Here is a 24,852-nt window from a genome sequence, read left to right as displayed (position 1 = left end):
CGATAGATTTGTGTTAATAATAAAGGCGATGACGGCATTCGGCGATCTTTGAGCTGCCCCGGAACGTATGACATGCATCGGTATCGCAGCTTATACCAGGTTGGCCTTCTTCGGTGCAATGATGTACATCAAATGCTGTAATTCTTCTCTGGGAGCTAACTCAATCGGTTGTGAGCCATCCAGTTTTTTCCAGCTTTAACACGTTTAGATCGCTGGTACTCAGATTCGTGCTTAGGGAAGCATCTTGCTGTGGAATACCGTAAATTGTAATATTACTCCCGAGCTGCTGTATCAGTGCCACGTTGTTTTCTTCCTCTTAGAAGATGGCAAATAGGTCAGCTGAGTGGTACTTACTGTGCTACCTTTAGCATGATACCCTTAAGAAAGGGGATTGTCTGTCTTTGTCGGGTCGTCGGCCGTCTTTTCCTCCAACAGCTCGTTGGCGGTGTTAAAAGGACCTATAATAGGACATCATCATTTTTGGCGCGGTGAAACATTTTCTCCTTTGCATTCCTGAATTCTTATATATGCGGATCTTCGATAATCAGATGTTTGCCACCGGTCTCCTGCGAATCTCATTGTCCCATTCTATGACGTGGAAAGCACGGAACACCTGCGAGGAATCAAAGTAGGGGATGCATCCTCTTTGTTTGCCCTTGACGGCCAGAAAATGATCAATGACCATCTCCGATAGCCTGGTCTCAACCTGGTCGAAACCTTCGGCGTCAGTTTGCTACTAACGGGATTGGTATTCGGTGGAAAAAATTGGAAGTGAGTCCTAGCTACGTTACTGACGCGTTTCGCAGCTTGTGCCTGGTCGGCTGGCCGTTTACGTTTCACTCTTTGCAGAAGTTGCTTTGCATTCGAATTGTTCCTTTTGTTTTGTGGTTCGACTTCATTTTAAAATCGACTGCACTCCAAGAGGGTAGGTTTCGGGAACCCCCTGCATAGACGGTTTCGAGGTACGATTACTGCGATTGATACTTGCAACCTCCATTGCGAGGAAAGTGAATTCCAAGCTCGAAACCGCTAGTCCATGTGGCGCCTCGCTCCCGGAGGTTTCCGTTCGTGGTTTCATTACAGATAAGTCCTAAGGTTTGCACCATATTTGTTTGAGTTCAAGTCCATGTTTTCGTCGCATAAGTAATCAGTCTAAATTGTTCACCTTGACTAGCTTGCCCACCAGGGTAATGTTCCTTCTTGAAGCTGAAGTCCTCATACTATGTACAAACCAAGCTCCTTTTTGGTCACGCCACCATCGACGGATGCTATTCTATCTTGAGTTAAGGTCATATTAGCACCTTTTCCAGGGCAAGGAGGACGGTCCCTAGTCAGTTGGTTGGGTTTATCCAGCAACAATAGTGCTTGAAGCCAAAATGTTCAAGTCAATCCTCCGGTAATGTCACAAACATTCAGCTTGAGATGCGGATGATTCGAAGGCAGCCAAGTTGTCTAGACCAGGTTAAAAAATTGAAATGACGGAAGAAGATGTTTTTTGTCTTATCTATTTGACGTGGAAAATCCTAATAGATCTACCCTTTATGTTGGCCAACGCACATCATTCAGCGCCAAAACTTGCAGTGATCCGAGCCTTTGAAAGTTTCCAATCTAACTTGGCATTGTAGCGTTTGGCCTCCTTACTTTTTTCGAACAAATGATACCCTATTTTTCCTCATTAATACTCACGAGACCGCAGCTGAATCCAACTCTTCCGATGTTCGGAACAATCTTGGCAAGCAAATTCTCGTTAGCCGCGAATCACGTCTGCATACCATCAAAGACGCCTCCCTCGTAATTTTTCACGGACGGTGCAACCCCATGCGTTCATGGCGCGTTATGCCACTAGTTCAACACCACATCTTCATTTCCATAATGCAGTTTTCCATTGGTTGGTACCATTAATCTGATGTATTCAAATCGCTCAGTTCTGGGCAGGTCATCGCTACTGACAGTGATAATTGTTGTTTCATCAGGATTGGTCGACAGATTCAATCTGAGAACGTGTTGCATGAGGCGATAATTCCTTTTTGGACAAGTTACTCGAGGTCATTCTTGCTATTAGACGCTAGGGAAACATCATCTGTATAAATTAATGCATGGGGCACTGGAACTTAGATGTCCCATATGACAGTGTCGATAAAAAGAAGAAAGAGGAGTGGTGAGAGGGCGCTTCGGAGACATGAAGCGGTCGAACCGTAATTTTGTTTTTGTTCCAAATACTCGCCATTCTTCGAATAGTTAGTTTAGTTTGGTTAGGTGAGCCGCAGCTGCAAGCACTTAGGCCTTTTGTTAGGCCCATGGTACTTTCACTGCGATGTTTGCAAGCTTTTGTGAAGCTGAACACATTTTCCAGGAACGGAGAGTTTAGAGATTCTTCATTAAAGAGGTATCTTCATCTGAGGTCTGATTAGGATCATCTTCTCCTCTTCTGTACTTTGGCTACACAAAGCCGAGGACAAAACCCCTATTTTTTCATATGGGGGTTTAAACAACTGTGCCTCGTTAAAAGCTCAACAACTGTTTTCATGTCCTTCATAAGGCATAATGAAATTGCCGCTCTAGAGCCTTGGCAAGCCAGTCTGTCAGCTTATTACCAGCGACCTTTGAGTGCCTTCAGCAGCATCTGATTGCAAATCCCCTCCAACTTTCTTGGTGTGTTGTTCCTATTTAGTGCTGATGACACTGCTCGCTTGAGACCTTCCCTCTCGGATGGTAGGCAAGCTCCATACAGTGAAATGATCACCTAGGAATGTATGTATCCCCTATGAACCGATCTAGTTGCTTTTCAGTTCCTTTAAAAAAAAGAAAGTTAGACTGATCTTTCGAAACCTTTTTGTATCCGTGCTGGTAACTTTCCCTATTTCGGGAGTAAATATTACCTTTCTATCATGCTATGTATTAATTTACAATTTTACATACCAAAATCTAGTCCCTCGGTTGAAGGCTCCTTCCCTGCTGCCTTCGAAGCGAAATGGTGAATCTGAGTTTAAGATAAGATTTTCCATCGATAAATTTGGTACTGCCCCTTACCCAGGATTGCGATTTTGTTTTATCTTTTTGAGTTTTTTCATAATTGGCTGCCACGGTTTTTTTACGGGGAAGGTAACTCGATCCAGGCAGGACCCCTTTTTGCCGAAAAAAAGCTAGTTGAAACTAGGGGCCGACTGCTAACCAGAGCTCATCGCTCACGGTCACGTCTTAACCCTAGTGGCCGGCCGTGCAGCCCAGCGCACAGTAAACGTACCTTGGCTTGGGGTTTCAAAACAAGCTTGGCTGCAGATTTCTAAGATATTTCTTCTAAGCTCCCTTGTCAAGAAAAAGTAGCTAATCGTCTAGGAAATCTCCTAGCAACAGGTAATTCAGCTCTTGAGACTCTTTCTCTGTAAGGCTAAATAAACTTAGACCCTAGTTATTAAACGGACCCTCTCTTCTTTATATAAAGGAACTCTGTCAAGCCAATTTCGGATCTTTACTGCCCTCATACTTATTGGACTCCAAACCAGGGTGGATAAGAAACTACCTATGAGTTGGCTTTTATTTATCACAAAGAAACGGCCACATATATCTCAAGACGGAGTTCCGTGTACCATGCGACTCTGAGAAAGATATTAGTTTCGGTACGATATGGCATAATACCAAGAAGTTTTCTTGGAACTTTACGTACTCCAAAAAGTTTCGAAAGACAATGGAAAACTGTAGCTTTCCTTTTCCAGTCATCTAATTGATTTTAAGCCTGGCACCGTGTTCTGACTAAGCGTTGTCTACTTGATTTCCATAAATTGCACATTAAACAAAATCCCTAATAATAAAGTCATATTACCGCTGTTTTGAAAGTAATTTGCTTGTCCCAGACAGCAACACAGCAAGGACATGCAATTTACAATAGCGTTGAATAATCCCCTAACGAAACTCACCCTTAATTGCTTCATTTTTCAAATTCAATCAACATTAATTTTCCTCAACTCTATTCTGTTCTGGCATCACCGCATTTATCCAAGTTATGCTGCATAGACACTGCTGCATAATGTGGGGTGCATGAAATCCTTTCTTGTACGTCATTCACAGATTTAGCTTCGAAGGACGTTAGCTTGTTTTGTCGTTGCTGTCATTGTTTTTTCGCTAATAAATCACGGTATTCAGCGATAATCCTGGTGATATTCACCGATTTTAGGAAAAAAGTTGCTGCCTGGTGTTCCCAGGAGGCAACGAAAAGGATGTGAAAAGTTTCGCGTCCTCAAGTGTAGTGAATGGAAATTGAGCAGTTAATGGGAAAGCTAATTAGTGCGATGGTAATGACTGTCATCTCCAACAGTTAGAGCACCTGAAACTGTCCGAGGGTGTCAGGCGTCCCTTTAAATTTGCTGTTCATGTTTAAAATGCTTAAGTATATTAAGTGAAGTAATTCCGGGAATTATCTGGAACAATGAGAGCTACTTGGGGGTTGATATAATTTAGGGATAAATACACAGTTATGTTTGTGAGGTCATTTAACTCTGTTCCTTTTACAAAGTTTTCGAAGAAAGAGTACCTCCGTTTCCCTTTAAATTTCAGTTCATATTCCTAAATTTCACGGTCCAAATTTCATCAAGAATTTTCATTTTTCATTTCCCGTTTGAATATGAATTTTCATAGAACCACCTGCCATCTGTAACTACGTTGGAAGATGTTTTCGTCATTGGTGTATTGTACATTTGAACATTTTTCCTGAGAAGGAGCACGCATTTAATACATAAACATATGTAGTTTGAAGCTAGCTATGAAAGCTTGTAAGCATGTAAAACGTTCACTACATTAGCTGATCCGTACAATGAAGTTATTGCTTTTATGTGAAAGAGCATTTCACATTCATAGTTAATTTATTCTGACCACGAATGGTTTCTATGCCCACACAACCGACATGTTTTATCAAAATCCAACCCCTACTGCGAGTAGACCTGGGTGGTTTCCATTTCATCTATGATGCGGTTGCCCACATTCAATTAGTACTCCTCCCTTTAAGTGTATGGTTTGATATGGCTCCCGAATTTTATCCTTCTAACACAATTTATCTGAACGAGTACCTGTATGTGCACATATTTGTATCACATCCCCGATTCCTTGCGTATCCAGACATAGCTTGCCACATTTCCAAAAGTATCTACTCTAAAATTCTAAGTCTGCTTCTTCGATTTTCACTTAGTGGTAAGTGTCTGAAATCTGTAATGAAAACTAAAGTACTTTTCTCGATATTTTCAGATATGCTCTCATCAAAATCAAGTACTCGGTAAGTATCTTTTAAAGTAACTACATGCATCTTTTCTGTTTCGATGTTATGAGTTCATTTTGTATCCGAGATTTTATTTGACGAAATTTGATCGAACTTCACTGACTATGAATCATAATAACAGCGCAGAGGAAGTTGCACTGCGTCCTGGAAGAACAATTGTGTCCCTCTAATGGTTACAGTGCATATAACTATAAGCTACCAGCAAGTCCTTCAAGCCTACAATCGACAGGAATTTTAGTAAGTTCCCTATGTCCAGGTGCTTGGTATCTTGTAATAAATATTTTCTAAGAGGTCTTAACCTACTTTTCACAAGTGCGGACCCGATCCCACCACACGTATGGACGATTCGTCAATTTTTTGGCCGAAGTTGTAGGCAGTGTCCGGGGATATTCAGAGGAGATTCAACATGCAGTGGCACGTGAGTATTCCTGTTGTGATCCTAAGGTTCTTTTTAATGAGATTTAAAGAACTCTTCAAGCAGTTAGGTTCGCATCCACCATGAGCATCCTGGGCCTTCTCCTTCTTGATAAGTTCGTTTAGTGCAGTTTCTTCAGGCATTCCTCTTCAATCTTCAGCGACATAGCCCATACACCAGTACGACTAAGTCACGTGTCCGTCGCGCTTTCCAGGGTAAGTCCATTTCGTACAGCTTTCCCTAGAATGCTGTTAACGTTGCGTTTGTCGCGCATCAAATTGCTTTCGACCTCGGCATCTCCTCCACACAATTATGGCTTCCGGTAACTGCTTTCAGCGCAATCAATCGCGAACCTCGGACAATGGAACATAACATGCTCCAAGTCCTCGAGTGTAGGGGTGCATCCGGGATAGTCTGATGATTCATTCAACCCGAAGCGATGCAAGTACTTCTTGTGTCCACCGTGTCCCTTAAGTAACTATGTAAGATGGTAATTCAATTCTCGGTGTTTTCTATCGATCTATCTCTTAATATACGGGATGAGTGTATGGGTCTAGCGAACTTTCCCGAACTATCTCACCGTTGCAGCCATCTTCGGTACAACTCCTTCCTAGTGGCTTTTCGGAAGCCCTCAGTCACTTCAGCTGAATTCGGTAGAGACAGTGTACCGCCTTCGCTAGAAGATCCAAGGGAATCATCCTCGCGATGATACATACGCTGAATATATGCACTGTACACCCTCAGCACGATTGGCCGGTATATCGAACTTACTCCTCCCTGGTTCACTGTGTGCGCACGCGTAGACAGGAGCAGCGTATAACAGAATGGATCTCAGCATCCCTATGATTAGCAGCCTGCGACTAGATTTTCATCCTCCAACATTAGGCATCAACCTTGCTTGAGGTGAGCTGCCTTTTCACGCGCATAGTCATGTTCCCCTTGAAGCTCAACTTGACATCGCTCACTACCCCCCGATATATAGCGATCGAGTCTGAAACGACTTCGTGATTATCAACCCGGATTTGGGCACTATTGTTTTTCCTGCGATTGGTAATTAGGACCGTTTCCGTCTTATTTTCCGTTTGGTTCAGTTTCACCATTTGGAATCATGCTTTGATGGCATGAATGGTTTCATTTTCATACACTTCCACGTCCGGCGGGTGTTCTGCGACTATTGCCACAGCCAGGTAGCAAGGGTGCCTTTAATCCAGGCATTCCTGACATCACCACCGCGCAACACTTAATAGCGTCTAATGCCTCCAGAGCCAGGTCCATCGTAGACCCCGCTGTGCGAAACCCATACTGCCGTTTTTACAAACCACCGGCTAGCTCGACGTACGGAAGCAGCCTGTTGTATATAACCCTCTGCGAGAGCTTCCTCATAGTTTCTAAAGGACAGACATGGCGATATGAATAGGATGCGCTAGGTGGTATTTGTTACTTCGGTAGCAGAACCAACTTCTGCTCTTTCCACTCTTTCCACCATGCACGATTTCAATTTGCATGTAAACCACCTGTTCGGCATTCCGCCAATTTGTCCACAAATCTCTCATAGTTCTTTCCTGGTCCCTCCGGGAATTGAGAACATGTCCTGTTGAGTGGTTGACTGAGGTCCACTTTCTTATTGTTGCGGAAAAAGGATTGCAATTATTTTGAACAAGAGTGGCGGGCACGTCACTAAGGGTGAATTTTGTCCGCGAATCTTTTTTATTAAAACCTTCTACCCAGCGTACCACGGGTTCGTATTCGCCCTAAGGTACAACTGCTTATAACAGTTCCGCTTACTGTCCCCCCCCCCCCCCCCTCTTGTCAAGGCTACTTCTAAATAGCGGTATTCTTTCTCCGAATGTCAATGTTCTCTTGTCCTCCGATGCCCTCAACATTACGATTTCCTGGTTCTACCACTAGTTTGGTTTCCTACTGTGGGGGAGTTTTTGTTGCGGTATTGTTGTATTCCTCAGTTACCCGCTAACAGAACTGGCTCACTTCTCCAAGAGCCGTTTCCTTAGGGTCATGACCACCGTCTAAATAATAATAATCGTGGGCGCAACAATCCAATTGGATCAGAGCCTTAAAGTGTGGTAGAATATTTCATTCAAGACCGTAACGGCACACTACAGAATTTTATTACCATATAGGACGCAATATGGTCAGCATTGCGCTCGCCGGAAATTATTACCCTGATGTGACTTAGGTACTCATTCACAGCTGAGTCGACTGGTATCTGACGTCAAATCACTATACAAATCCCACTACCATCAGTGAAATTTGAACACTACCCACTACCCATCAAATTTGACCTTCCGTATGGAAACCTTGTGCTCTAACCACTCAATTATCCGGACCTCCTCCTAAAGCCGCTAGGAAAATCTCTTCCTGGAAAGCTCCAGCGGACCACCCAGTTATCCTGGTTTTTCCACTTCTGTTGCTCACTCGACTGTCGCCTCCCCCGTTTCTGATGTCGAGAAAGATGACCTGGTAGTCTTTGTGAGTGAAGTGTTCACTCATCGGCTAGACCATCGCTCTCGCCAACGAGGTAGTGAGGCCAGTCAGATCGAAGATCAAGCCTAGCCTTCTGCCTTGGAAGGTGGGCATGCATCCAACATTGACTGTATGATGTTCAGTTTCATTCCATTTTTAGCATCGATGTGCGCTACTCGACTTCCCCAATCTAAGGCCCACGCGTTAAAATCGTCGTTCCCTTACAAAACCAACTCCCGCAAATGCTGTCCACATGCCCATACCGCCGCCTTTCCAGATGAGTCTTTCAGCCACCGTAATTTTGGTAAAGTTCGCAGATTACCGCTACGTCCACATTCAACTCTCAAACAGTTTGCGAGAGCAAGTCTGAAGCTGCCGCGCAATGGTTGAAGTTGATTTGTTCGTTTGTATCACCTGCTGCCGCCTGCAACGTCCCGGTCGTGCACTTTCTTTTTCCCTTTGCACAACATTTATCGTCGACCTTCAGTGCAGTTTTTCATAGGATGGCTCTCATTTCCAGACTTCATTCCACATACCGCTAGGCATCAGAGCCCTGGTATTTTGGTAGAGTTTCTGCCTCTCCTTAATGAACTCAGAGTACCGGTAATGCTGCCCTCGGTGGTGACCTTCCAAGTTTTGAGATCATGCGACAAGGATTCCGTGTGAATCTCATATCCGTCCACTAAGATCTCTTGTAGCATTAGATGCTAAAGTAGCAAGTTTCCGCGTGCCTACTTCCGAAAACCGCTGGTACTGGGTTTCCGAAACCCTGTAAAACCTCCATGTAAGTCCTCCATATTTGGTTTTATTTCTGGGTCTCTTTGGCATAGCCAAATTTTATCCATGGGTGGGCATTTGCTCCTCACCTACTGGGACTGCTGGCTTTGGCCGTGGGTTAATTTTACGCTCTCGCAGCTTGCCCTATTACTCTATCGTGTTTCAAACTTTTTGTTGAAATAAAACTTCATTGTTAAGCTATCTCTGATATCAGTGATTGGGGATAGCGCCTCGCTGATTCCCCGGGTCATTCTGACGGATGCCTTCCTTGTTCGCGTCTATATTTGAGGATTTTGAGGAATCAACCTCAGAATGACCTCTTGGTATGTCTTTAAGCATGTCCTCCCCTCCCCAAAAATACATACACGCAAGCCAGCCTTTGTGTAACTCACTGGCTATTGTGCTGAGTTCAGTTCTATTTACCCAGATTAACGCTCTATGGAGTATCATCAAAGTCTTTGTAGCTTTCTGACACGTATTCCTAATATGTGTTTTGCAGAGTATTTTTTTAACACCATTAAAAGCGCAACAACCGGTATCCGGTCTTAGTCTGCCTTAGTAAGGAACCCAACACATCCAGGTTTTGGATCGAGGTTCACCCATTTGGCACCTCTAGAAGCTGTCTGGCGTCTTGGCTTACATCATCGCTTCATCTGAGGCAGGGCCTGCCACGGCTTCCTTTTCTAACAAAGACTTTCTGGGCTGAATCATCCTCACTCATACGCATTAGGTGACCTGTTGAGCCGGATTTTATTCACAAATAGGCGGTCAAAGTATCGCTCATAAATTTCATCGTTATCGAGGCTAGAGAATCGTGCATCCTCATGTCAGGGGCCAGAAGTTCTTCGGAATACTTTTCCTTCGAACGTGGCCAAGAGTTCGCAAATTTTTCTTCCTAAAATCCAGATCTCCGGGAATAGGCAAGATCATTGTCTTGTGCAATTAGAGCTTTGACCCTATGGTGGGACGTTTTGAGCGAAACAATTTTTGTAAGCTGAAATGGGCTTCGTTGGCAGCCAACAGCCGGGCGCCGATTTATTGTTCTGGTTTGATCCTTGCGATTTGATATTGTTTGTTCTTTGGTTTTTAGTGTTGACCTTGGAACCAAATACTTCGTCTTGCCTGCAATGTGCAGTTCAAGATCTCGCGCCGTCTGCTCGATCTGGATGAAGAAATATTTCTTAGCCCTACCCTCGTGTCCCATAAGGAACTACCTCAGGTGGTAATTCAGGTTTCTGTGTTTTTGCTGGACCCATTGCCCAATATTAGGGCTTGGGTCCAGCAGCTCATTTCAGAATTGTACCGCCGTTGCCACTGTCTTTCACGCAGCTTTTTCATGGTGCTTTTCGGAAGTCCGCTGGAACTTTCTAACGAATCCACTCTCATCCCCTGATAGAAAGAGTACACCTCATTCGCTAGAAGATCCCCAAAGCCCCGATATTAGCCATCATCCTTATAGGAAATGTATCAGCCTTTGCTTTCCTTTCTCGTCACATCAGTAGAAAACTTTAGATTAACTGATCTGAATAGGGTCATTCAGTTTTGTCGTAGCGCCCTTAACCCAACCCCCATTGGTCGAATTAAAGACATTCGTGACATCCAGCGTCACCTCTGCGCAGTATTTAGCAATTACCAACGACTCCCGAGTTAAATCCACAACCATTTCCATCGCACCAACCATAGAATGGGCAGGCGGGAACCTATACTATCGTTCAGAAACATCAGCTGTTAGCTAGCTAGGTAAGGTGATATGAAGGGGTAGTTTTTGAGCCTTCGATAGCAGAATCAATTTCCATTGAGCGGGGATCACTGTTTCCACTATTTGGGTCCAGTTTAACAGCGAAATTAACGATGCTTGGAGTCTGGTCCTATCCCCAATATGTCCACAATTCTCGTAATCCCAGGAACTGAAAAAAACGTCTTATTGAACCGTTAGCCGAGGTCCACTTTTCTTCTGTTTGGGGAAAACAGCTGCAATTATTTTCAACAATAGCTGCGGGTCCAGTCCGAAGCTCCTGTTGTGGTTTTGTAACAAGTTGTTTTCCGTGTGGGGTTGTCAGCCCTACCCAACCCCCAACCTGAAGGACCAGTTGGTACAATTTGTCCCGTTTTTAGGCGCGGGAGACTTGCCTTCATCCTTCGCCCTCTGCAGCTTTTCGTTAAGAAAGAGCTCACAGGAGTCACCACGTGGAGGTGGAGATAGGGTTTGGTAGTAGAGCTGTTGGTGTTGGTTCAGCAGGCGCTCCATCGTGGGTACGAATCCATGTTTTGCCTTAGGCCCTATACTACCCTTTGACCACCACGATTCCGTAGCCTACATAACGACGAAATCTATCAACGATACCATGATCGTTAAAATATAGATAAAATCCGGCTCAATAGGTTACGGTGGGCGGGTCACTTAATCCGTATGGATGGACCTCGCCGCAAAGCCGGGATGTCTGGAGTTCCTTATTAAGGCAGGCCTTGACCGGATACCGGTTGTTGCCCTGTTGATGATGATGAACAGCTGCGGGTACGTCACTTGGGGTGGTTGTTGCTCACGTATGTTGTTCATTACAACCTGATAGATAGCGTTCCATGGCTTCGTGTTTGCTTCGAGGCACAATTATCTAGAGCAATTCTGCTCGCTTCCCCGCATTTGAACTTGAGAGTTTCAGAACAGTTTAGGGACATATTGGAATTTAAAATAAAATGCATCATGAAAGCATGTTAAATTTACATCTCCATTGTGTCAACCTTTGAGCTCGTCCAGGCAAAACCTCTTATTTCAACCAGATACAACTCCCTGGATACAATATTTGGTTGTCACCGAAAGAAGTGCACCATGCACTAAATTTTTCCACACATCCCTTTTGGTAAACCATTACAGTCCCGAAATATCACCACACCCCCGGAACGATTGGCTTCAAAACACAACCCCATTGGGGCGGAATTTCACAATCCAGCTCCATGAACGCTCCTAGTCATTACAAATCGCAATCCATTACGCTATCCACTTCCCAGAATGCTTTTGCTTGCTATGTTTCCTTCATCGTCCTTATTCTGGGTGATAGTTACTTTTTATGCTTGGAAGCATCATCGTCGGCATGTCCGAGAAAAATGGATCAAGCGTGACTTGCTAAAAATGCTGATGGCAATATGTTGTTTTCAGTTTCTCGATTCGCAGAAATCGATGCTGTCCATATGGAGACATTCAAGGGATTTCATTTATTTTCACCGAAGGATGTTTACGGAACGGAATGGGTTTCGTGATATCAACAAATTCTAGTGGCGTAAATTGAACAATCAGCGCAGAGTCTGGAACTAAAAGTCTTCAATTATCCAGGATTTTAGGGAGGGGAGTGCCTGTCCCCTACTGCAAATATAGTATGCCTGCCTGCATTCGTCTCCTGGAGATTAGGTTTTAGTCGTATTCATCAAAACTCAATTATCGCTTGGATGACTTCCGTATTTGATGAGATCATTAACAGAGACAATTACAGGACTATTGATTTTGCTTCCTAGAAACGTTAGATGGAACTCGGCGTGTGTATTTCTTTTTGCCAAAAGTAATTTAATCCTCGTTTCCACAGAGCTTGGATTTCATTAGGCATTTCTATTTCTCTTAGTGGGAGACATCATTCTGTAAAGTTTTAATCTGTCCCACACATTCCCTGCGGCCTCAGGCTCTCCAGAGTTCGATTCCTTCCATATTTTAATTTCACTTTGGCTGTTGCCATGGGACACTGTAGTGAATTTATTTACAATCGGAATTGGGGTCTGGGAAGTAATTAATGCGAAAACAAGACATTGCCTTTAAAAACGGATTATTATTATTATCGTTACCATTGGAGAGGCTGTGGGAGTTAATTCGGCCTTGAGTGAAACTTACTTCGTCATTAAATTGGTTGACTTTAATCCGTAAGTATCAGAGAACTCCCACAAAGTTAAATAATAAGCTGGCAATCTTATGAATCGAAATGAAAATCTGAACGACTCCTCTTCATATCTAAAATGCTTGCTAGATGGGACGTTCTGTTTGCTGGATATTTTTTTGCAAAGTTTGCCCCAATTTTTCTTAAGCCATAATGACCATTCTAACGTGAATTTTCAAGGACTAATTACTAAATTCGCTATTTCAACTCCTAGCTTCCATGGGATTGTGTGAATGGAGGGGGGGGGGGGGTCGTGACAAATTCTCTCATTACTTAGATTAGTTCACTTTGCATGAGAAAAAACGAGTAAGTTAGTAAGTTATCAAAATAAGCGATCAAAATTTAATAGAGTTTTTGAAGATGTACCCCTTTTTGCCTAGAGAGAAAGTATGTTTGAAATGCCAGTTGTAAATACGGGCACCAATGATGCAATTCAAGAGTGGGGATGGCAAGGTTCATTGCTTGATTCAAATCACTCTTAATCAGGAAAGTTAGTCATGCAATGCTCCTTTTTGATACCACAACCCCAAAGATAGTGACAACTGCCATGCTGTCCCACTTAGACCGCTGAGACTCTGCATTCAATCATTCGTGTCTAACTTCTTAGGTAAGACTTCCGGGGTACATTGTGATCGGCCTAAATCTTCTTCAATTTAGTACATGCAGTGAGCCTACGCTTTAGGAGCCAGCAGCTGAGAAGTGATCATAATATTGTCAATAGACGTCGCACTGCGTCCTGAAAGAACTAGTGTGCCTCTTCACTGGTTATAATATACCTATAAATTATAGTATGTCATTTAAGCTTAAAATCGACAAAAACCTCATGCCCCTACTTTCAAGTGTTTCTACCAGGCATCTGGTATTAAGTATTCTCCCAGATGCCTTAACCTACTGTCCATAAGTACCAGACACTGTCCCAGAATATGTGTGGGAGTTTCATCACCCTCATCACAGAATCTACAGACAGTGTCCGTAGATATCCCTAACTTGCCAAGGTGAAAGCTTAGCCTGAAGTGACCAGTATCGAAGTGAAACCTTGTTGATATATTATCCTATGGTATCATTACTTCGGGATGCCGCCTAGAATGAATATAAATTTTCTTTTGATTTAGGCAGCTGCTCATCTCGCTGGTACTTTCGGACATTCTTAATATTGCCCTCCTTACCTGCACCTGTATGTGGAGGTACATCAAGTACTCATTGCCCCACCGATATACACGCAAGCCAGTGTTTGAGGTTTGTGCTACTCCCATGCTACTGTGCTGATTTCCGTTCTGTTTGCCCAGATTACCGCCTCATAGGTAATCATAGGCCTTACTATTGCAGTGTCTGAGATATCTTTCCAAAATGCGCTTTCCAGATTTGTTTTTAGGGTGATTCCCAAATCTTTGATCTCTGTTACTCGCTTCACCTTCATGCCATGCAATCTATAGCTATGGTTATTAGGTGATTAGGATTCTGTCATATGGGGGTATCCTCATATTTTCCCCTACAGATTACAACAACAACATGACCCCCCCCCCCCTTCCAGTGTTTATTAACTCTCTTAGGAGGTGATAATACCCCACCTTTTGGACAACCTTCAGTAGTATTCATGACAACAGAATTTGTATCTTTTGGTACTTCTATTTATCTACTCTCTCAAATTTTGCCCATCAAGAAGGCCAATGTCCTTCCCATTCCCTTGCTGATAAGGGCATCTCGTATCTCTGTGTCTTATCTGTTATCGAACATCCTGTCGCTTTGGATATGAAGATCGATTTGAACGAGGTGCAAGATCACGTTAAGGACGTCTATTGGGCAAGATTGTGTGGTTAGAGTAGTACCCCCACCTGCGGTTCTTTGAATCCTGCCAATCTCCGTCCGACTGCAAAACCGGTTTGACATATACCTCGTAGGATAAGGCGAACTAAGGACTCTGGCTTCTTTGCAAGCTTTTTTGGTCCACACTTCTATCTTCAATATTCAGTCGGTCGATATTATATCCTGCATGGTGGACAGCTTGTGACATATCCTTTGTTCTCGTAAAGAAACCTTGGGTATGGTATGCAACGGATATTAGGGATTGAGAAAGTGATTTTTCTACAATCGCCCTTATGCAGTTTTCTGGTCACTTCTACCTGTCGTCAGTGTGAAAGCATCATGTGTGGATCTCCAGGTATGCTGGACATGCCATAACAAGGCACAGATCCAATGACTTCACAATGGCAACAACATAACATTTACTTGTAGTTCCTGTAGTATAATTATTCGGCTAATTTTTCCCATTGTGATAGTAGTTTGGATGTTCTCTATTGAAAGAGGCTGCAAAAAATTCGACTCTACTTTAGAGTTTCTATAGCCTGCGGAGAAATGCGTGGCAGTCCTTTGCAGTCGCCGAGGTCCTCTTCCATAGTTTTTCTTTATACAAAGTTCAAAGACTGGGACTGTTATGGGAAGGCAGAGGCTAGAATTTATCCTGTTTGGATATTTATATTCACCAGTACATCTTAAGATATTCTCCTAAGCCGGATAGCACCATACGCCCAGAACATCATCGGTTCATACAAAAAAGAGGCTTCATTCCAAGCAAATCAGCAAAAAATCAAGTTTTCCTTATGCGGTAAACGATGGAAAAACTGTTGAAACATGGCGATCCACTACCACTTCATTTACTTCAAGGCCGCCTATGATAGCATAGCCAGGATGCAACTGAGCACGGCCATGAGACGGTTCGGTATCCCGACCAAACTGATAAGGATGATCAGGCTAGCTCTGACAAATGTGCAAGACCAGGTTAAAGCAGCAGGATCACTCTCGACACCATTCACCATTAACGACGATCCAGCATGTATCCTCAATTCCACGACCGCCTACTTTTGGATAAAAGCCGGCTAAATAGGCTACAGTTACAGGATAATCCATGATGAATGATGATGATGAATCGTAAATGAAATGCCTTACTGTTTTTTCCGCATCTCGGCAGCTTCGAGAACGTGAATTTTGGGGTAAGTTGAGTCTACCGACAACATCCATATAGGTCAGTGCTCCGTGCAAACCACGCTTGAACGCGTCTGGCCCAAAGCTTTTCGTAATTGGTTTTTCTTATAGGTGGATGCGATTCTCCTTGACGTAGTGTAGGTGCATTTCAGTAGATTCCACTCTTCACATTCGCCAATTGAATGTAGGCTTCGCTCACCGAGGGGCTATTAAGAACGAACCATTTTCTAACCACCCCGTCATCCTGTGTCACAAATCACCCATCTTCCACTGAGCCCTAGTTGGGAAACCATCACCACAAAATTCCATAGTTTAAGTGTGGTGTAGTCCGATTGGAATGCCCAGAGTTCCCATGGTACTCAATTTAGGGCTCACAAAGCCTTATATTACTACACGATAAAACATATTTAATAGAAAGGTCCTGACCGAGCAATCATTTATCGGGCAGAACTGCAGAGCCCCAGTATCACTTACACATGCTTGGATTCTCTTAAACTTGCTCCACACTTTTCACAACGGGCATTTAGTCGTGTCGCTGATAACGGAGGGCACTTCCCTTGATGATATCCATGTCAACATGCACAATGGCCGCTTAGTAGTCCTAATTACCTCGTGAAATCATCACTCCCACTTTACCTCAGTTAAATCGCTCCAAGTTACGACAATAAATTGGAAAGCTTGTATGGTCTTCATCGATAGGAAACAGTCTCTAACTTGCGGAAAAATCCACTATTTATCTTGAAACTTCTATTACTAGTGCATTAACGAAACGCCAATGTTTTCTTCGCTCAGTCAAACCGCTCTGGTTTATTCGAAGGGGCGAGCATATCACTTGGAACATCAATCCATATATCCTTCAACATTTTGTTAGTAGTTTCGAGTAAGTCTACATAAGTCGCCGACCAATTTCAGTAGATCTTAACACTTCAGTTTCCAATACTTAACCATCCTTTATAATCCCTCTTTCCCAATGCCTCCGTTCACTTTTCGCTTATGAGTGGCAAGAAAGACAGAGCAATCTTTCTGAACTTTCCTTATCTTATCAGAGCTTAATCTTTGACAGCGATTGCTGGATGATAAAAACACAGAAAATGAGCAACCTTATCCTCATGGATGTTAACCTTTGGTAGTCGGATAAGAGCCCTAGCCTCACGCTCTCCCAGCTGCCGCTGATCTTCCACACAAACGATTGGCATTCACCCTTAAATGGGGCATGACCCTCACTGTTGTGACTCAGGCATCCCATTTGTTAGCCATTCTAAGGGAATGGTTCTATCATTGTGAAGATAGTGGGAATCACTTTCTATTATTGCTCCCAAATAGTAGCACAAGCAGAAAACTATAAGGTGATGATGAGGTACTTGCATTGAAATCTTGGACAAAAAAAGCAAAAGCAGATTATCTTCAGACGTAAGACGACGTTAACAACAAATACTCACCAAGCTTACTTAGACTCAACAGCTCAAAAAGAGAACAGCATTGGGGTTTAACCAAATGTCGTTTTAGCAGAAGCGAAAGTTATTGAAATATTGTTTGTGCGTCGTTTTCTGTGTTAAAAGTCGCCAGGTTAAAACTCCTTTGGGACTAACCAAGGACTCAATCGACCAAATGGTCAAATCTGATGTCTATAAAATTTTTTTTTGATTCTGGATACGTTGCCAGATACCTTGATTATTACCAGGCAGGCAGATTGAACCAAAGGCCACCCCACAGGGGCAACTATGACTTTCTCATCTTGCCACTAGCTTGATGTTGCAAGACAGGTCCTGGGCACAGCATGGATGCTTTTAACAAAGTTGATACCAGAATACCGGTTCTCGATTTTCTGGATCTTTCATCGTAGAAGGTTTTACTTCCTTCACTTTACCATTCTTGTACCAGTAAGGTACAAGGACAGTTCGACAACTTTGGGTTGATAAATGTCGAAAAGAAAAGACTTCAGCATGCTTCAAGTTAGCTTGACCAACCTTACGTTTTTGACAGCGACATGGTTGAGACGGTATAGTTTCCTCAGTGCGAATTCCAGTCGCCAGCGATGCTTGTTTTTCGTCCTTAAGTTGGTCTTGCTGCTGTGACCTTATCACTTGCGCCGATGGTTGCGCACTTTTCTTTATCAAATAGTTTGAAGAGGCATTCCTCTTTATGAGGAACAAGAAAGCACCAAAACAGATAGTATCCCAGCAAAGGTGTTCCAACATTGGCTAGACCTACTGCTCGGTACATTCAATGCTTGTCTGAAGAGGACATTATTCCTTCCCGCTGGAAGGTGGACCCTGAGTTGCCATCTGCATGTCGGCCACTTTGAATGCTTGACACGGCCGGGAAAATGCTCAAAGAGCTCATATGAAATAGACTCGCCGAGGTAATAATTGGTACGAGAGATTTTTCCCCACGAACGGTTGGTTTTTAAGCAGGCACATCCGCACTAGATGCTGTCATGCAAGTCATAGATGCGGTTTATCAAGCGGAGGAACACAGTCGCCGAACTCAACGGGTGGTAGTCCTTGTAATGCTTAATGTTAAAAATGCCTTTATTCCTGGAATGAAGACATTCTAGGTCCACTTGATAATACACTCCATGTATCTCTTACGGATATTGGGGTATTGCCTGAGAAACCGCACCCTGTTCTATGAGACGCTAGAGGGTCAGAGGAGGGTAGAGATAACGTCGGGAGTGACGCAGACATCAATCCTTGGCCCAGATCGCTCTTCTTACAATAGTCTGCTAAGGCTCGACATGCTAAAAGTGTCGTGTCTAGTCGATTATGTAGATGATGCTGCGCCACATTTTGTCGGATGCATTATTGACCAGGCGCAAAGCAGAGTTGGCATATTATTGCAACGGATAAGCAGATAGACTGTTCATAGCTTCAGCCTTACGCTGGAAAAAAACCGAAACAGTCGTTCTGACTAAAAAGAGAATCTCGAACCTCCGTCAAATATCGATCGGCTAGTCGATAATCGAATCAAAAGTGTTTTGTAATGGAGCTGTGGACGATGCCGATCACACCTTTTTTCTTGTGGAAGGCGGGCTAGGATTCGTCAACAACTTTATTTAAATACAGGGTAGCTTTCATAGATAACATTGTCAGTGAGATGTTAAGGAGTGCTGCAAGAAGACTATATACAGGAAGGGGAAATTCAGCGGCAAAGGGCCACGGCATTTTATTATGAACCTTTTCGGCCTTGCCCATGTGCTTAATGTATTGGAGTCGATGTCTCCTAGATGGTTTTTTTTGTGTGCGTTTCCTCACCTTATACCCAGCAGAAAACGGATGCATCCGGAAGATTGATTTTAGATGCATCTACGAATTCGCTCCTCACTTCTTAGGAGAGCAAACATGGATCGATTGCCCAGAATATTGCGCGTGTTTACTTCCACCAAGCTTGCCGTAGAGGAATGTTGAAGCATCATTCGCTCCGTAATTCAATTAAGATCCATTACCGTTAATCCAAAATGAATCTTTAAGGAAGCTCGCCTATAGTTCCCGTTGGGATATGGGAAGTTATTAACAACTGTACAATATCTATTGTTAAGACAGATGCTTCCTAGTGCCCGCAGCAACTCATTGTCATATGCTCGCAACAACGTGGCGCATACCAATGCACCGCATTCCATAAACGGCGCTAACACAAGCGTATATGCAAGGAATTTTGTTCGCGCAACTCCCATCGAGGTCGAAGATGTGCTATGATTTTCCGTCTGCATAAAATATTAAAAAAACCCGCATGGGCTTGAAGCTCCTGTATATAGTCTTTTTGGAGTGCTGACAAGCAGAACCGTATTGGGCATTACGTTTGGATTCTCTTTCTTGTAAAGAAGAGCTCGACATGTGGACCTTCTCTTCACCTGTTGGCGAAAGCAATTTCCTGACTTGAAGGCTACTCAAGGCGGGAGGGCAAGGCTCAAGTAATGTAGTAAATGGTTTTAGACTAGTTCTCTGATGACGGGAAGGTGTTCAGCTACTGGTTCGTGGTGTACTGTTACCGGAGCCCAGCACGCGGTGCATAAACGCATTTAATTACCTTACAAAAAAAATCACTTGCATAACATTAAGTGTGATAATAATGCAAATGAAGCACGGTCTCAGTGAAGAAACAAATGGCGGTCAAATACAATATCAATAGATAGAAAGGAAGTGAACAGGAGGCACACGTTATCTTTTTACACACAAATGTAGTCCTATATGTGAAGAAAAGCATTTTGACGAGTACGCCGCGGTTGGTTTAGATCTAACTGGGGTCATCCGGGTCTCCTCAAACTCTACTGCTAAAGAATTTGCCACCTTAAATTCAATTTCTATAACAATTCCCATATTTGGGAGCCCTGTCTTTTAGTGCAAAACATCCCTTCATTTCCGGTTGAGCATTTTCTCTGGTCTACTTTTCCAGTTTCTGTCCTCTAAGAACAAGTCCATAATGGAAACATGCGCTGAAGATGATGTACCTAACTCTATTTTTTTTAATTTAAAGTCGAAAAGTTACGCTTCTCTTCTTGATATGCTTAAATTTCAATCCTCCCACAGAAAAGTAGAGCACTGGGGATTTTCCTAGCGCACGCTCAACCTCTTTTAATAATAATAATCGTTGGCGCAACAATTCAATTGAATCAGGGCTTTGAAGTGTGTTTGAGCACTTCATTCAAGACCGTATACTATAGAAGGACACTATAGAGGCAATGTAGTCAGAATTGCGTTCACCCGAGATTATTACCTTGAAGTGCCTCAGGACTCATAGCTGGTATCTGACATCCAGCCACGGTAACGAATCCTTTTGGCTCTGTTTTAGTCTAATTTAACTAATTAGCTGGAGACCTATCTTTCTCAGAATTGATGAAGTTTGTCCACTAGCAGCCTCTGAGGTGCGCCTTTGTGGCTCTCTGCTTTCCTGGGAAGGCCTGGTATCTAACAGCCGATGTGGCCTGTGCTGCTCAGTTCGATGAAGAATCTAAATCGATTGCCAGAATTTTTTGCTGGAATTACCTGGCTGAAATCGGAATGCACGTGCTTATCACAAAATCCTGGCTGGTTGCTCCTGTCCGTGTTGCAGCAAGTTTTTTATAGGCACTCACGCAGGATGATCAATTTTCAGTTCGATATTTTGCAATCCTCAGAGAAAACTGTCATGACAGCGGTCACAAACAATATTGCCGAATGTGCATACGTTTTCTCCTTTCTAGCTTCCGTGTTAATGTTTCTATGAGAGGGATCACTTTCGTTGGGACTCCTCTCGTTAATTTGATTATCTGCTAATAGACCGGTCTTAACACAATGGAAACCGTAAAAGTTTGGAGCAACTGATGCATAGGTTTATGCTTTTTGCATGCATGATCGTTGACTGGAAAATCTTCTCCATCTAGTGTGAATCTCACCACGGTCATTAGCTTGTTCTCATTTGCCGCTGAAGATTCCGCAACTCAAATTTCTCTGATAGTTGCCAAATCTGGGCCAAACATAGTGGTGCATCAATGGCTATAGCAGTGCCTTTTGTTATGGTCGGCTAGTATCCAGACCTTGCGGATCCGTTCTCACATACCGGTATCAGACCGGTTCTGTCCATATCCTTTCCTTTCTTTTCTGCATTTCCTAGGAGACTCGGAGATAAAAGTGTTGACATTCAAGATATAGGCAATAGTTCCCTCTCCTTAGTATCTGAGATTTCTTTCTGCCGTGCCTATTCTTGCATATTCGAGAAGATTCAGATACAAATGCCGTGGATTGGCTGATTGCAATCGGGTTGCCAGTTTCCACCCTTATAGAGCCTCGGAAGCCTCTGAATGGTTGCATAGTAGATACTGATTGCAGGCTTTTGGTTACAGTGATAAGAAGTTCACAGAACAATATTAATTGGTTGATTACGTTGCCGTTGAACTTCTTATCACTTGAAGAGTAAAAATCCTTAGCTTCCGTCTTCATGTTTTGCTCACTCTTAGTATAGTAGTGAATTACTACAGCCTCATCCCCGACCAGCAAGGTGGTTTTCTACAGGATCTGAGGAACCTAATAGTCCTTAAAGCAGTACGCCCGAAACAAATACATAAATAGAAAAGATAAAAGTCTCTCGTAGTTGAGAGACATTTTCAAAAGGATTTCCAATGGTCTGGAGCTCTGTTCTTTGGATATTCATTAATAAAGATATAGAAAATACATTCTTTCACCATAGCAAGGATTTTCTTTCATAATGGCTTTTTTGAGGATCCCGAAATATCTCCTAGTTTGAATCTATTGGGGAGCAAGGTTAATGATGTTTTTGCCAAGTTAATGTATCAACTGAGGCTCATGGTTAATGATGTCAGAACAACTATATGAAACCTCCTGAAAAGTCACAATTACAAATGTATATTCCAAAAAGGTCATCCTTTTCCGCTCTGCAATTCACTTAATGAGTTCGCGATAGCAATTGGAAATACATACCTTGCCAGGGAGCCAGCGTATTACTTTAAAATGTTTCTGTTCATCAATGGTAGTGAAATTTAAATTCCGGAAAATTGCGAGGACCTTCATTTAAACCTTTTCTGGCTACTTATGCAAAATTCACGGGATCGAAGAGTCACCCAACATAAATCTACTGTTTTTCATTCCATCCATATTTTTCATTGTTCACTCCCCAATGCCAACGATGCTATCCTCCCTGATCGAAATATTTTTTTTTCATCCCCGACTTGTGTCCTATATTTTTCCCAGGACGACCGAAAAATTTACTATTTTTAATTATTAATAATTGTTCAGTGCGATTTTCGCAATGCTGGACTATTCACTCAGGTGCAGCTATAAATGGAAAGTCAATACGAGAGTCCTGGCGCTGGTGTATTGTTCGGGCATAATGAAAATGTAATCGGGTTTTACGCGACAATAATTATAATGCCGTATTGTATTTCTGCTCGGTATAAATGCGAATTTCACGTTTTAATTTTTCATTCGGTTGTGATGGCGCTGGTACTCAGTTTAATGCTTGTTCTCCATCCTTTTATGCTTTTTTGCAGAATGGACGTAATTGGACACAGTTTTAACAGAAATGAAGAACTTATTTCTCATGATCGTGCTGTTTATTATAAAGAGTGGTAAGTACTTACCATTATTGTAGCGATTTATGTAAATGGAAAAGAATTCGGTATCCATCCTGAAATTAAATTATTTAAAAAATATAAAGGAATGAAATTAATTAAAGTGACGCGATGAAATTCACTATCATTTCGCAGTAATGGAAATTGGAATCCTCCAAAGCAATTTATCTTTGCGCATTCAATGAAAGCTTTTGAATATGCAATTTAAATCAAATGAAGAAATCTCTCTAGATAATACAAATCGAATAAATTATTATAGATAACCATAATATGTATGTAATGCATGGTTATACACGAAGAAGATGCTGCTGACCCTTTTTGATCTGTTGAATTGCTTTGGGTAAGCTCTTATAGTATAATATTTCCATTACCAGTATCTTGATTGTCGACGGGGCCGGTCTCATATCTTTAACCTGATCATAGGATTACAGCCTTCCCAGCATCCTTTGGTTTTATTTTACCAAAATGCGGAGAGTTCTGAGAGTGGTAGCAGTCTACGAACTGATTTGATAAGAGACTGATTTGATAAGAGTCTGAATGCAAGCAGCCAATTTAAATCGAATTTAGCCATTAGCAATTTATTCTACTTTATTTATTTTATTTCTTTTGATGGCTTTTCGGATTAAAATTGTCATAATCATCTGATTTTTACTCTGATTTATATTTTCCGAGCAAGGGGCTCATAGTTCACCTTCTTCTCCACGTATTTCAGTTCAATGTTACTATTGAAGCGGATAGCAACATCAATAATCTACGCGGAGTGACCCATTTTGACAACTAACAACACGGCAGGTTTATTATGCAAGTACTGCTTGCGGCTCATATTTGTAAACCGGACATGTTCCCGTGATCAGCCTATGGTTGAATGCAAGTTTTTGGTGAATCTTCTTACATACAGCATTGCGCTTGTTTGTGTACTGCACTGGTGCCATTACAGCGCAGCCACAAATGAGATGCTCAAACGTCTCTAACGTCAAATCACATATTTTTCACTCGTCGTTCTCCACCCGTTCTTTCATGGTGAGCTTTTTTAAGCTCGGGTGGCAACTACACCGTCCTGCATGACACACAAAAACCTTTCTGTCTCAGCAAAGAGCTCGCCAGCACACAGCCATCTGTTTGACAAATGCAAATCCACAAATGGCTGCCAAAGTTAATTTACGTGATTACCGTGCATTATCTTCGACTTCCTTTCATCGATCCGCTCTTGGCCTGACTTCACAGGATTGAAGATCGATCCTTCAAGTTAAGTGGAGTCAACTCGCAATCCACATTACAAACAATCGCATGCATGGGACTTGCCTACTCTTTGTTGTAAAAATAAGCGTAAAAATAGCGAGTCGACTTGGCGATGACGTTGTGCCACCACGTCAACCAACCCCTCACCCTCCTGTGTCACGGGGCAGGTTCATCCTCTCCACGGCAGAGTTTAGATGATGCGTTCTTAATTTGGACATAGCAGTCCGTAACCGCGTGGATGTTTTCCAGATCGGTTTTCGTCCACAGCAATATTCCGAATGCATGTGTCGATGAAAGAATAGCTTCTATTCTTACTCAAGAAATGCGATTTCAGTACCAACTTTACACTTCGCAGGAATTCGGGCAGCTGACCATCCTTCAGTTCACCAACTCGAGCATGCGTTTCTTGCAGAGTTCCTAGGTATCTGTAGAATTCTGTCTCGATCATAGCTTGGATGTGGAAGTCACCAAAGCTATATCCGGCATGCGGCTCGTGATGACCTTTGAAAACATCTTGGATTCGACATTTGTCTAATCGAAATTCCATCCGAATATCACGTTACATGTCAACTACTCGCAATAGACTTCTAACATGATCGTCTGTACCAGTATAGATCCTGACGTCATCTAAGTATATCAAGTGTGTTAGTTCGCACTTAGCAAAATCATGCCTTCGAGCATCATTCAGTAGCCATGAAAGGGGGTTCAGTGCCTT

The 24,852-nt window shown here is 42.7% G+C and overlaps 1 protein-coding gene across 1 annotated transcript in view; it reads left to right on the top strand.

Moving 5' to 3' along the window:
• LOC119654514 (zwei Ig domain protein zig-8-like) overlaps nucleotides 1-24,852 on the top strand; it is a 570,111-nt gene that overhangs the window by 428,792 nt on the left and 116,467 nt on the right. The window contains exons 5-6 of the mRNA XM_038059957.1: nucleotides 5,236-5,263; nucleotides 22,818-22,895. Of these exons, the coding sequence (XP_037915885.1) occupies nucleotides 22,850-22,895 (46 nt within the window). The 5' untranslated portion in view covers nucleotides 5,236-5,263; nucleotides 22,818-22,849. The remainder of the gene's footprint in view (nucleotides 1-5,235; nucleotides 5,264-22,817; nucleotides 22,896-24,852) is intronic.

This window comes from Hermetia illucens, chromosome 1 (genome assembly GCF_905115235.1).
Source record: "Hermetia illucens chromosome 1, iHerIll2.2.curated.20191125, whole genome shotgun sequence".
Lineage (NCBI taxonomy): Eukaryota > Metazoa > Arthropoda > Insecta > Diptera > Stratiomyidae > Hermetia > Hermetia illucens.
Note: the sequence above shows the minus strand (reverse complement) of the source record. Positions and strands in the feature narration are given on the sequence as shown.